This window comes from Nycticebus coucang, chromosome 2 (assembly GCF_027406575.1).
Source record: "Nycticebus coucang isolate mNycCou1 chromosome 2, mNycCou1.pri, whole genome shotgun sequence".
Classification (NCBI taxonomy): Eukaryota; Metazoa; Chordata; class Mammalia; order Primates; family Lorisidae; genus Nycticebus; species Nycticebus coucang.
Genome location: NC_069781.1, coordinates 4773639 through 4787061, shown reverse-complemented (window position 1 = coordinate 4787061; position 13423 = coordinate 4773639). Strand labels below are relative to the sequence as shown.

The 13423-nt window shown below is 47.9% G+C and overlaps 1 protein-coding gene across 5 annotated transcripts in view; it reads right to left on the bottom strand.

Moving 5' to 3' along the window:
- AK8 (adenylate kinase 8) overlaps nt 1-13423 on the bottom strand; it is a 144418-nt gene that overhangs the window by 90391 nt on the left and 40604 nt on the right. For all 5 annotated transcript variants that reach the window (XR_008375999.1, XM_053571745.1, XM_053571740.1 and 2 more), the window contains 4 exons: nt 12152-12233; nt 11476-11547; nt 10112-10312; nt 6745-6876 (listed from right to left, as the gene is read on the bottom strand). Coding sequence is in view for 4 of the 5 variants with exons in the window: in XM_053571745.1 (XP_053427720.1) it covers nt 6745-6876; nt 10112-10312; nt 11476-11547; nt 12152-12233 (487 nt within the window). In the remaining variant the exon portion in view is untranslated. The remainder of the gene's footprint in view (nt 1-6744; nt 6877-10111; nt 10313-11475; nt 11548-12151; nt 12234-13423) is intronic.

The following is a 13423-nucleotide window of genomic DNA, read 5'->3' as shown; positions in this document are numbered from 1 at the left end:
AATAAATTAACTGCCTGTTAGAACTAGATTCTTTCAAACTCGGTATTTGGGAAGCAGTACCACACAATTCAGACTTCCAACAATGGGAGAAACACAATGGCTAGCATGTAAACAAAAACTCCTTGACAGGTGCAAAAAAGGCAAGAAAATGACCCTTAAAAGAAGAGAAATAGGCCATAGAATCAGATCAGGAAATGATACATATATCAGAATCAGCACACCAGGAATTTAGCACAGTTGTTATAAATGTATTTTAAACCTTAAAAGACACTAAAATAAGTGAACAGATGGGAAAATCTTTCCAGAGAATGGAAACTATAAAAATGAAACAGATGAAAATTCTAGAATTAGAAAATATACTATCTTAAATTTTAAAAAGTCACTAAGGTTGGCTGTAAGCGGTGAATTTGAAGACAGGAAAACACGTAAGGGAAAGTATTCAGACTGAGGGATGGGAAAGGATTGTAAGAAAAGAACAGAACCTCAATTTCGGAGGACAACGTCAAGCAGTCCAACACACATGTAACTGGAGTTGCAGAAGAAAAGACAGAGAGAGAAACTTGAGAAAACAAGGACAGGACAATTTCAAAATCTGATGGAAAATATCAACCCTTACACCCCAGCGTCTCTGAAATCCAAGCAGAATCAACTCAAAGTAAGCCACGTTTTGATACATCTTAATTAAATTGCTGAAAGCTAAAGAGAAAACAGGGGGTGGAGGATGCTTCATATATAGGGCAACAATGGTAAAAATAACCTAAGACCTCATTGAGAGAAATGTAAGCCAGAAGACAATGAAATGGATCTTTAAAGTGCTAAGACAAAAAAGCCCATCAATGTGATTTCTACGTGGAGCAAAAAAATCCTTCAAAAATGAAGGTGAAATAACGACATTTTCAGACATATTAAAGCTGAGAGAATTTGTCACCATCAGATTTTTTTTTTTTTTGTAGAGACAGAGTCTCACTTTTTTTTTTTTTTTTGGCCAGGGCAGGGTTTGAAACCGCCACCTCCAGTATATGGGGCTGATGCTCTACTCCTTTGAGCCACAGGCGCCGCCCAAGACAGAGTCTCATTTTATCGCCCTCGGTAGAGTGCCGTGGCGTCACACAGCTCACAGCAACCTCCAACTCCTGGGCTTATGTGATTCTTTTGCCTCAGCCTCCCAGTAGCTGGGACTACAGGCGCCCGCCACAATTCCCAGCTATTTTTTTTGTTGCAGTTTGACCGGGGCCGGGTTCAAACCCACCAGCCTCAGTACTTGGGGCCGGTGCCCTGCTGACTGAGCCACAGGCACCGCCCACTGTCACCATTAGATTTTAACTATGAGATGTTAAAGGAAGTTCTTCAGGTTGAAATAAAATGATATCAGATGGAAACTTGGATCTAAATCAAGGGTGGAGTGTTAATGTGTGGGTATACATAAAAGTCTTTCCCCTTTATATCTTAACGTCTTTGAAAGATATTTTGACTATGTAAATTAAAATAATTTTAATATATTGTGAGGTTTATAACATCGGTAGAAGAAAGATAAATGACAATAGCACAAAAGACAGGAGCAAGGTAGAAGGAAATACACTGCTGAGGCCCACACATTATACCTGCAGTGGTGTGATACTAACTCAACACAGGCCATGACAAGTACAGGGTGCATATTTAATCTCTAGAGTAGCCACTAACAAAATAAAGGGAAGGGATATACCTAAAAAGCCAATAAAGGAAATAAAACCAATTACTAAAAAAAATTGGGTTAATCCAAAATATAGTAGGAAAGGAAGAACAAAAATTGGATGACAAAAACAGAAAATAAAAAAACAAGATGGTAGATTTGCAGCTGAGCATGTGAAATTACTTTGAATAGCATGCGCTAAACATTTCAATCAAAGGCAGCAATTGTCAGACTAGATTTTTTTAAATGGCAAGATCTAACTATATGCTGTCTACAAGACACCTATTTAGAATATAAGATGCAGATGGTCCAAAAGAAAAGGGATAGAAGGTATACCGTATAGACATTAATCATAAAAAAGTTAGAGTAACTTTAACATCAAAGTATACTTCAAGAACGTGAGTGTTACTAGAGAGGCAGAGTAACATTTCCTCATAATAAAAGAGTCATTTTACCAAGAAAACATAACAATTCTTACTGTATACAGTGGGCCCTTCCATATCCGTTTCCATAAATGTGGTTTCAACAAACTACAGATTGAAAATATTTGATCAGGGCGGTGCCTGTGGCTCAAAGGGATAGGGCGCCAGTCCCATATGCTGGAGGTGGTGGGTTCAAACCCAGCCTCGGCCAAAAACCACAAAAAAAAAAAAGAAAATATTTGATCAAGAAAAATATGCAGAATTTGTTGTCATTATTTCCTAAATGATACAGTATAACAATCATTGACACAGTATTTACATTGTATTAGATAGTGTAAGTAATCCAGATGTGATTTTAAACAGGAGATGTGCATAGATTATGTGTAAATACTACACCACTTTGAATCGGGGACTTGAGCATTCTTGGATTTTGGTGTCTGAGGCAGGTCATGGAACAAGTCCCCCACCATTGCTGAGCAACAACTATATGCAGTTAACTAAAACAGTACATGAAGCAAAAACTCACAAAGAAATAGATAAATCCACAATTAAGAGTTGGAAAATTTGGGCCTGGTGCGGTGGCTCACATCTACAATCCTAGCACTCTTGGGAAGCCAAGGCAGGTGGATTGTTTGAGCTCAGGAGTTTAAGCCCAGCCTGAGCAAGAGCGAGACCCCATCTCCACCCAAAAAAATAGAAAAACTAGCTAGGCATTGTGGCAGGCACCCGTGGTCCCAGCTACGCAGGAGGCTGAGGCAAGAGGATTGTTTAACCCCGGGAGTTTGAGGTTGCTGTGAGCTATATGACACCATGGCACTCTACACAGGTGACAGAGTGAGACTCTATCTCAAAAAAAAAAAAAAAGTTGGAAATTTTAATGCACCTCTCTCAGTAACTGAAATGATAAACACAGCGAAAATCCTTAAGGATGTAGAAGATTCGAACAACGCTATGGAACAATCTTACCCTAACAGACATTTACAGAGTTCTATGTTCAACAATGCCGGAATATAGACTCTTTCGAGCGCACATAGGAATTCACCAATATGGACCTTATATGCTGCCAAATCTCAAAGGATCAAAATCAGTTTCCAAATGTTCAATTACCTAAAAGAGTCTCACAACAGCTCTTTTAAAACCAACCAAACCATCATGAACTTTTTTCTATTTTCATTTTTGGAAAGTTTTAGGCAGGTAATTTCATCTCTTCATGATTGGCACATTGAGTACAATACAAATTAAAAATACACTGTCCTCAAATGGGAGTGTCTGCATCAACCCAGCACCACACCGCAACTGTCTCAGCAAAGCACGCAGGGTCAGGTGCTGCCGCTTCTCCTCAGATCAGCTGGCACGCCGGCTCCTGGGCTGTACCTCTCCATCCCCTTCCTGAGGATGTGCGTGAGGGCAGCACAGGTAGAGGGCCTCTCGTCCTTGACAAAGGAGCCACCCTCACCACTGCTGGAATCCAGTCTTGTAAGACTCTTTTACAGGTAAAATCAAAAAGAGAAGGAATTTCTTGAAATAATTGTTTTAAAAAAAACCGATGCATGGAAAATGATTTTTGATTCTAAAGTATCTAATTAATTTTCCACAATAATCAAACTTGCACACTAATTGTTCAGTTTTCTATCTGCATTTTATGGGTCTGATTTTTTTCATCGTTTCCCAGCTAGTCTGAGTAGCTGCAGGATTTTAAGTTGGAGGAGACCTAATTGAACAGCATTTTTATTCACAACGCGATCCTTCTGGAGCAGTGTATCTGTACGTTTGTGTGTGTGCACGCTGTGTCCTCTCTGTGTGCTGTGTGTGACGTGGGGGTTGTACGTTTGTGTGGGTGCACGCTGTGTCTTCTCTGTATGGTGTGTGTGTGATGTTGGGGTTGTACGTTTGTGTGTGTGCACGCTGTGTCCTCTCTGTACGGTGTGTGTGTGACGTGGGGGTTGTACGTTTGTGTGGGTGCACGCTGTGTCCTCTCTGTACGGTGTGTGTGTCATGGTGGGGTTGTACGTTTGTGTGTGTGCATGCTGTGTCCTCTCTGTACGGTGTGTGTGTGATGTGGGGTTGTACGTTTGTGTGTGTGCACGCTGCGTCCTCTCTGTACGGTGTGTGTGTGGTTTTGGGGTTGTACGTTTGTGTGGGTGCACGCTGTGTCCTCTCTGTACGGTGTGTGCGTGATATTGGGGTTGTACGTTTGTGTGTGTGCACTCTGAGTCCTCTCTGTACAGTGTGTGTGTGACATGGAGGTTGTACGTTTGTGTGTGTGCACGCTGTGTCCTCTCTGTATGGTGTGTGTGTGATGTTGGGGTTGTACGTTTGTGTGTGTGCATGCTGAGTCCTCTCTGTACGGTGTGTGTGTGACATGGAGGTTGTACATTTGTGTGTGTGCACACTGTGTCCTCTCTGTACGGTGTGTGTGTGGTGTTGGGGTTGTACGTTTGTGTGTGTGCACGCTGAGTCCTCTCTGTACGGTGTGTGTGTGACATGGAGGTTGTACGTTTGTGTGTGTGCACGCTGTGTCCTCTCTGTACGGTGTGTGTGTGACGTGGGGGTGTATGTTTGTGTGTGTGCAGGCTGTGTCCTGTCTGTACGGTGTGTGTGTAATGTGGTGTTGTATGTTATGTGTGTGCACTGTGTCCTCTCTGTACAGTGTGTGTGACGTGGGGGTTGTACGTTTGTGTGTGTACACGCTGTGTCCTCTCTGTACGGTGTGTGTGTGTGACGTGGGGGTTGTACATTTGTGTGTGTGCACGCTGAGTCCTCTCTGTATGGTGTGTGTGTGACGTGGGGGTGTATGTTTGTGTGTGTGCACGCTGTGTCCTCTCCGTTCGGTGTGTGTGTGACATGGGGGTTGTATGTGTGTGTGCACGCAGTGTCCTCTCTGTACGGTGTGTGTGTGACGTGGGGGTGTATGTTTGTGTGTGTGCACGCTGTGTCCTCTCTGTACGGTGTGTGTGTAATGTGGTGTTGTATGTTATGTGTGTGCACTGTGTCCTCTCTGTACAGTGTGTGTGACGTGGGGGTTGTATGTTTGTGTGTGTGCACACCGTGTCCTCTCTGTATTGTGTGTGTGATGTTGGGGTTGTACGTTTGTGTGTGTGCACACTGCGTCCTCTCTGTATTGTGTGTGTGATGTTGGGGTTGTACGTTTGTGTGTGTGCACACTGCGTCCTCTCTGTATTGTATGTGTGATGTTGGGGTTGTACGTTTGTGTGTGTGCACGCTGTGTCCTCTCTGTACGGTGTGTGTGACGTGGGGTGTATGTTTGTGTGTGTGCACGCTGTGTCCTCTGTGTGGTGTGTGTGATGTGGGGGTTGTATGTTTGTGTGTGTGCACGCTGTGTCCTCTCTGTACCGTGTGTGTGTGATGTGGGGGTCATATGTATGTGTGCACGCTGCGTCCTCTCTGTACGGTGTGTGTGTGACGTGGGGGTTGTACGTTTGTGTGTGTGCACGCTGTGACCTCTCTGTACTGTGTGTGTGTGATATGGGGGTTGTATGTTTGTGTGTGTGCACGCTGTGTCCTCTGTGTGGTGTGTGTGATGTGGGGGTTGTATGTTTGTGTGTGTGCACGCTGCATCCTCTCTGTACCGTGTGTGTGTGATGTGGGGGTCATATGTATGTGTGCACGCTGCGTCCTCTCTGTACGGTGTGTGTGTGACGTGGGGGTTGTACGTTTGTGTGTGTGCACGCTGTGTCCTCTCTGTATTGTGTGTGTGATGTGGGGGTTGTATGTTATGTGTGTGTGCACGCTGTGACCTCTCTGTACTGTGTGTGTGTGATATGGGGGTTGTATGTTTGTGTGTGTGCACGCTGTGTCCTCTGTGTATTGTGTGTGACGTGGGGGTTGTACGTTTGTGTGTGTGCACGCTGTGACCTCTCTGTACTGTGTGTGTGATGTGGGGGTTGTATGTTTGTGTGTGTGATGTGGGGGTCGTATGTATGTGTGCACGCTGTGTCCTCTCTGTACTGTGTGTGTGATGTGGGGGTTGTATGCATATTTACATATTTGGGGTACAGGTCTCGTGCTTCCCTGAGTAAATGAAGTAGAGGCTTCCGGGACCGTGGAGTGGGGGCAGGGCCTCTGATCCCAGCCCCACTGCATGTCTGTTGCAGTTGCTTTTTGCTTTCCAGGCCTTTATCCTCCTGAACACAGGCTGGCATCCAAGACCACCTGGGAACAACCCAGGAAAGACCTGGAGAGCTGATTTCAGTATTTTCTCTCCTTCTGGTAAAATATTTATTGAAACTGTGCAGAGCGAGAAGTCTTCCTCTGGTTCACAAATTGTTTGCCTGTAAGCACACTGGCCTGGACTGGGGGAGCCGAGCGAGACCAGACGAAATAAATAAACCGCAGGTTGCTATTATGCAGGAGCCAGGGCTAGACGCAGGCACCTCTGGGGCACACCAGACAACCACGGCTCCAAAGGACATAAAAAATGATGACCGGAAAAAGTGCCAGCTCTTTGGGCTGTAGACGCGTATTTATTGGTTAATGTTATCATGGCAATATTCTTCAGGAGGGAAAAAAGTCTACCCCTGCAGAGATGGACAACTTAAAATTGCAAAGAGCCGCGAGCAGGAAAGAAATGAGGAGGCTGGGCGGGGCGGAGGCAGGGAAAGCTCTGGGAGCCGGTGGCTCCCGGGCACTCACCGTTGACAAGGCTGTATTTCTGGGCCAGGAGGGCGGCCTGCAGACTTTTCCCACTGCCCAAGGGCCCACACAGCAGCACCTTGGGGGTGAACGGGGCATTGGATCGATGGTTGGTCTGAACGTAGGTCAGAGCTGGAAAGACAGGAGATGAGGATAGTAAAGCCAGCCCCAACAGAGAGGGAGGTGGCTGCACAGCCTCTGCTCTGGCTTTTTACCGGCAGTCATGATTTCTCTCTTTTACCGCACACTGGAAACCCTTTGTTGAAGTGGCAGGGGAAGGAACTATGTGGCCGGCCCGGGCACCAGGGTGGGGAGAGGGCAGTGAAATCCACAGAAGCCTCCTCTAGAATGAGGTGCAGGCGTCCGTGTGCACATCCCTCCAGGTTGAAGCAGGGCTGGGTGTGTTGCAGGTGGGAGGCTGCCCTGAGACCAGGCAGCACACGTGATGGGCTTGGGAGGTCTGAGGCCTGGGACCAGGCGGGTCTCCCGGGGCAGGTGCTCGCTGGCTTTCCACCGGGTGTGCGGAGTGTCAGACACAGGCTTTGATGTGTGCGTCAGGCCACACGGGGGCCCCGCACGCAGGGACTTCTAAAGGACTCAGGAATTGGTGGAGAATAATTTGTGCAGTGTACTCCAGGGACCTCGACTTTGTTGCAAGCCTCCAAAGAGGCAGTGATCAAATAGGTTATGGGGTGGGCAGATGCAGCCGGCGCAGCCCTGGCCTGCAGTGTGCCCCTGGCATTTGATGAACAAAGGAGCTGAGACAGGGGTGAGTGTCTCCGACAATGAGGTGGCCCGCACTGTGGGGGCACCGATGCCAAGAAGCCACGGAGAGAAGCAACTGAACATCAAACCAGGTCCCTCCTGCTGAGCTCAGAGAGGGACCTGTGGGGACAGGCCAATGAGGCTGTAAAAGGGCAGCATTTCAGGCACCTGAGCTGGGGGAGCTGCCTGCAGATGAGGCGCCCGCCCGTGCCCCGAGCCAGCCTCAGAGCAGGGTGTCCTCGGCCTCCTGCTGAGGTCCAAGGTCAACCCTGGGTGGCCCCATTACACCTGCCTGCCAATCTGCTGGTTCTGGGCAAGGGCAAGCCGCCCAAGAACACCCACAGATGTGCTTGTTTCCCTGTCCTCGGCTCCACTGACATTGGGGCCCGATGACCCTCTGTCGTGGGGCCGTCCCGCGAATGGGAGGATAGTGACCAGCATCGCTGGCCTGTGCCCACAAGGTGCCAGCAGCACAACCCCTAGTCGTGGCAACCAAAAGCGGCTTTCAGACGTTCCCAAACGACCCTGGTGTGTGGGGGGAGGCAAAACTGCCCCCAGCGGAGAACTACTGGGATGTCTATTGTGCAAATTTTGAACTCCCAAATCTTCGTGAGATTTTCTTAATTGGAAGGATCATGCTAGCAATCCTACAGTCCCCTCTTTTTAGAAGTAAAGGCACAGGAAAGCTAGAACTGAGTGTCTTCAAGGCTGTGATAATCACACACCCCCAGCGGTAGGATGCATGAAACGCTCTGCAGGCACAGCCCCCTTGTTTGACCCAGCAGGCCCACAAGGGCTGTACTACTCTTGTTCCCATTTTATAGATGAGGCGGTTAGGCTCAGAGTCTTGGCATGGGTAACACGCCCCTGAGGGAAGCCCAGGGAGAGGGGTTCGGGCAAAGCTTCTCTTCATTCTCAGACTTCCATGATCTGCAAAGCACAAACACTACAGGCAAAGCAGCCTGCTTACAAATGATGCTTAATTTATGGTAAATAACTAAGTTAATTAGAAGTAATGATCCCCCAGACAGTCTCAACATCTAATTATTCTTTTTAAAAATATGTGGTTGCTGGATGCACTGCAGAGAGATTAAAAAAACAACACAGAAGGAATTTTGCATTCCGATTTTCAATTTATCTCTCTGCATTATTAATTAATAATAATTAATATTCAGACACTCACATTTTTATTTACAATTCCAGGCATGAATTCTTTATGAACGATCATATGAACTTTTAAATTTAATTAAGTAATTTGGAAGTAATTAATGTGTAAATGCAGAATCATGCCGTAAGATAAATGTTGTGGTTGTTTATCTTCAGAGTGCAGTGTTTGCTACTAAAGACCCTTCCGAGATGCAAAAATCACTGGGAAATCATAAGCCATCGTAAGCCTGGCATTTTGTAAAGTAGCCTCATTTCCTACACATCCGCCTGCTGGTTGACTGCTCCCTTCTGAGAGCCAGGCTGTGCCACCCGAGCAGAATCCCAGGCCTGGGTTCTTTGGAAAGCAAAGCTGTCCATAGAACAGGTCTACTAGCAGCAGAGGAGCTGGGAGAGCCAGCGCGGAAGGGTCTGAGGGAGTTCAGAACCACCTGCGCAGCAAAACAAAACCTTCCTTGAAGAGATTTGAGTGAACATACCAAGGAAAGGACTTTATAAACCGGCGTGTGTTTTAGGCACCTGTGACGTGACTTTTATGGTAAACACTTCATTTACCTGGCATTGCAAGGGAGGGCATGGCTGGATTTTGAGATGACTAAAGCTCAGCAAGACTTTTAAAAATTATAATACAGCTGCTTGGGACTAGAATTACTCTAACTTTCCCCCGCCTTCCTGGACAGGATGTTGAATCACAGTAATAGCAGTCGTGTCCGCCGCCTAGTGAGCCCTGGCTCTGCACCCGTGCTATGCTCGGCTGTGGATGCCTGAGCTGGAGAATCTCATTTACTCATCACCTACACCTGGGACGACAGCACAAGTTTTATTCCCACTTTAGAGATGACAAAGCTGCGACTCAGAGGGGTTAAGAGACTGGCTGAAGCCTGCACAGCTGACCTGTGCTGGGGTTGAGATTTGAACAGTCAGCCGTCGGCAACCCTCACCAGCTGCCTGAGTGGGTTGCCATGAACACTGTTATTGCCACCGTGGCGCTCAGCTGCTTATCTCTGTGCCAAGAGGACTCACGACACCTGAGTTGTGTTGTGACTTTTTGTTTTTTGTGTTGCTGGGTTTTGTTTTTGTTCTAATCTTTATATATTTTTTCTTTCTTCTCCCTCAAGGTCAGGCCCACACTTCCAGATACTGTCTCTTCCACCCTGTCCCTCCTGTCTCCTCCCCCACCCTGATCTCTTTCTGTCAGATCTGCTGTGGGCCGCAGATGAGTCCAAGCTCACGTGCAGGGCATTAGCCCCTAGCCTCTGGGGGGGTGCCCCTGAGCCGGGAACCTGGGCGGCCTGTGGCTTGACACCCAGGGTCCCGGGTACATCCTAGACTCCGGCCACTTCCAGGGTGAGTGACGCTGGGCCAAGGAGGTGGAAGTTCACGGTGAACCCAGCCCTTGGACACATGACTGGGGGAGCGGCTGCCTGTTTGTGTTTACCCTGGTAGAAGACGTCCACACACGGCTGGTCAGCACTGATGACCTTCAGGATTTTGGGGTAAGAAGGGAGGATCCTGACGATGTTCCTGTGGTACTCCAGCAGTCTCCGGGCCGTCTCCATCTCCGAGATGCCGCTTGGCACCATCAGGCGGCTCTGGATTTCAGACTGAGGGGGCCAGTCGAAGGTGGTGTGGTAAATCTCTGCCAGGAGAGAGACACAGAGTCACACACCCAGGGCCACTGTGCATGTGGCTGGATGCTTGGTGGCGGGGGGCCGGGGTGAGAATTCTGGGGGTGTGTGTGACCGCGACAGGACAGTCACTGACACCAGTACTTCTAGGCGTGTCTTGGCTCTGCGCCTGCCCTGACTGTGGTTATTGTTCCTGTAACAATAACAATAGCAAAACAACAGTAACGACACTGGTACGGGACAAGGGCAGCTCTTCCTGTGCCAGACACTCCCACTCGTGCCCCCGCCTGCACACGGTCCCGTCATCCTCACAGCAACCCATCTCCAAGTACAGATGAGAAAACTGAATCTCAGAAGAGCATTCTGTGTCTACAGCTGGAAAGGGGAAGAGCCAGGGACCCACAGAGCCAGGTCTCTCTGTCACCAGAGCCTGAGCACTGGAGGCCAAGGACACACCCCCGTGGAACCATCTGGTCATTTGTTCTGTCTTTTTGTTTTGCTACAGGGTCTGACTCTGTTTCCCAGGCTGGAGTGCCTTAGTGGCATAATCACAGCTCACTGCAACCTCTAACTCCTGGGCTCAAGCTAGTATTACAGGTGTGCATGACAACGCCTGGCTAATTTTTAAATTTTTTTGTAGAGATGGGGTCTCACTATGTTGCCCAGGCTGGTCTTGAACTCCTAGCCTCAAGAGATCCTCCAGTCTCAGCCTCCTAAAATGCTGGGATTACAGGCATGAGCCACTGGGCCCAGCCCCATCTGGTCTTTAAGATCCCAACTTGAGTCCGTCACTCACCAGTTCTCCCAGTAACACTCATGCCTGGCTCTTCTGTATGCACACCCAAGAGCTTGGGGCACAGCATTTGTTCCAGGAGACACAGACATATTCCCTTGGTTCCACTGTGAGCTCAGCAGGGGTCGAGATCCACACTCCACTCTGGTTCTGTCACAAACCAGGCTCCCCCTTTAACCTGAATGAGCCTCGAATTTCCTCAGAGCTGAAATTGTCTCCTGAGTGCTCAAAGCCTCGCCTGTGGTATCTGTGCCTCTGCTTCCCTATGTGGCTTCTCCCATGCCCCTCCCAGGTGCCCAGAGCAGGGTGCAGCTCAGGAAACAGCAGGTGGGGCTGTTACTACAGTTGTCTCTGAAACCCCATCGGCTGGAATGGCCATACCTCCAGTATGAGGATCGATTCTCTTCCCCAAGTTCCTCTCCATCAGGACCGTGTCTAGAGCACTCAGCAAGACTGGGCAAAGAAGAGGAGGAATGAAACCAGCATGGCAGGCTGCAGGTGTCACACATTTAAACTTCTTCTGTAGTGTATAAAGGCAGTAAAACGACAGCCATCCCCATATTCCTTTATCTTAAAGGTCTTCTCAGCACCCAAACAAAATGAATATAAATAATCTCAGGACAGAGGCTGGCCCACACTGAACATTCCCTCTGCCGACAACCTCTGCTGTCATAGAGGACAATCTTTGAGCACACATCTCTGTGCACATTCTGGGTTAAAGAGAATTCCTAAGACTTGGGACTCCCGGGATGAAGAATTACCAAGGTGAAAACAAAGCCCCTCTTTTCTTCAGAACCAGCACTGAATCCATTTGTGAAATGCTGGAATTACAGGCATGAGCCACCGAGCCCAGCCCCATCTGGTCTTTAAGACCCAACTCAGGGATCCGGTCCCCACTTGCCAGCTTTGTAGAAAACTCAACTGTGCTGACCTTTCTCTCGCTGGGTCACAGGCCCTTCCGGCTGTAGCCCTGGCTGGAGCCTGGGGTGTGTAGTAGGGCACTCCCACACCCTCGCCAGCTGCAGCTGTGCTGGGAGGGCCCCGGGGAGCTACTCACTGACATGCCTGGGGATGATCCCTCGGCTCTGGATTATCAGCGCCTGCTCCCGGGTCTCAGGGATGCCGTCCAGGATCCAGCCCTAGAGAGAATTTGGAAAGGTGCTCATCTATTTTTAGTTTGAGATTTTCATGCAATTATTTTAAAAGAAATATAACAACAGGATAGAAAGACTAACATTTTTAAGACAGAAGAACATAAATGCTTCTGATAACTTGCTTGCTTCTGTAAACTATTGTCTTATACTCTCCTTCACGTCCGGACTTTTCCACCACACAGCATCGAGGTACTTCCTGCTGGCACAGCTCTTCATTGCCACCATTTTCAATGTCAGGGAGATTATGCTGCAGGACCTTAACGAGGCCCACTTCACTGCACATCTTGACTGCTAATCATTTTCAGTATCCTGGATAACACTGTGGTGAACATCTTTGGGCACACAGCCCTTGCTCTATTTTGGATTATTTCCTAAAAAGAATTTCTGAGATATGGGATTCCTGGGACAAGGAAGGAATCACCAGAGTGAAAACAAAACCCCACTCTTTTTTTTTTTTTTTATTCTGGAGACAGGGCTTAGCTCTGTCCTTGACGCAGTGGTGTCATCACAGCTCACAGCAACCTCAAACTCCTGGGCTCAAGGGATCCTCCTGCCTCGGCCTCCTGAGTAGCTGGGACTACAGGCACCTGCCACTATGCCCAGCTAATTTTTCTATTTTTTGTGGAGACAGGGTCTTGTTCTTGCTCAGGCTCTTCTCCAATTCCTGAGCTCAAGCGATCCTCCCACCTGGGCCACCCACAGTGCTAGGATTATAGGCATGAGCCACCACATCTGGCTCAAATCCCACTTTTCTAAAAAAAAAAAACCCTGAAACACATCGGGAAACTGCTCTGTTAGCTCCCTTGTTATAGGGCTGAAATGCCCCCGACAGCAGCCCCATCTGGGTACAGCTAGGAAATTGGTTTAGAAGACTTATTTTTATTAACTCTTTAAATTCAACTGTGAAAGTAATCCATGATCTTTGTAGACTTTGTGGGAAAAGCTGAAATAATAAGGCAAGTCACTGGTAACACCATAGACTCAATCAAGAAACAGTATCTCCTTTCGGGATACCAAAACGCTATTTATCTTCCAGAAACAGATACTTTTTCCCCTGAAAGCGGTGTAGGGGAGGAATCATAAAATATATACTATTTTATGCGTAGTTTTAGAGATGGGGGACTCTTGCTATGTTGCCCAGTTTGGACTGGAGCTCCTAGACTCAAGGGATCTTC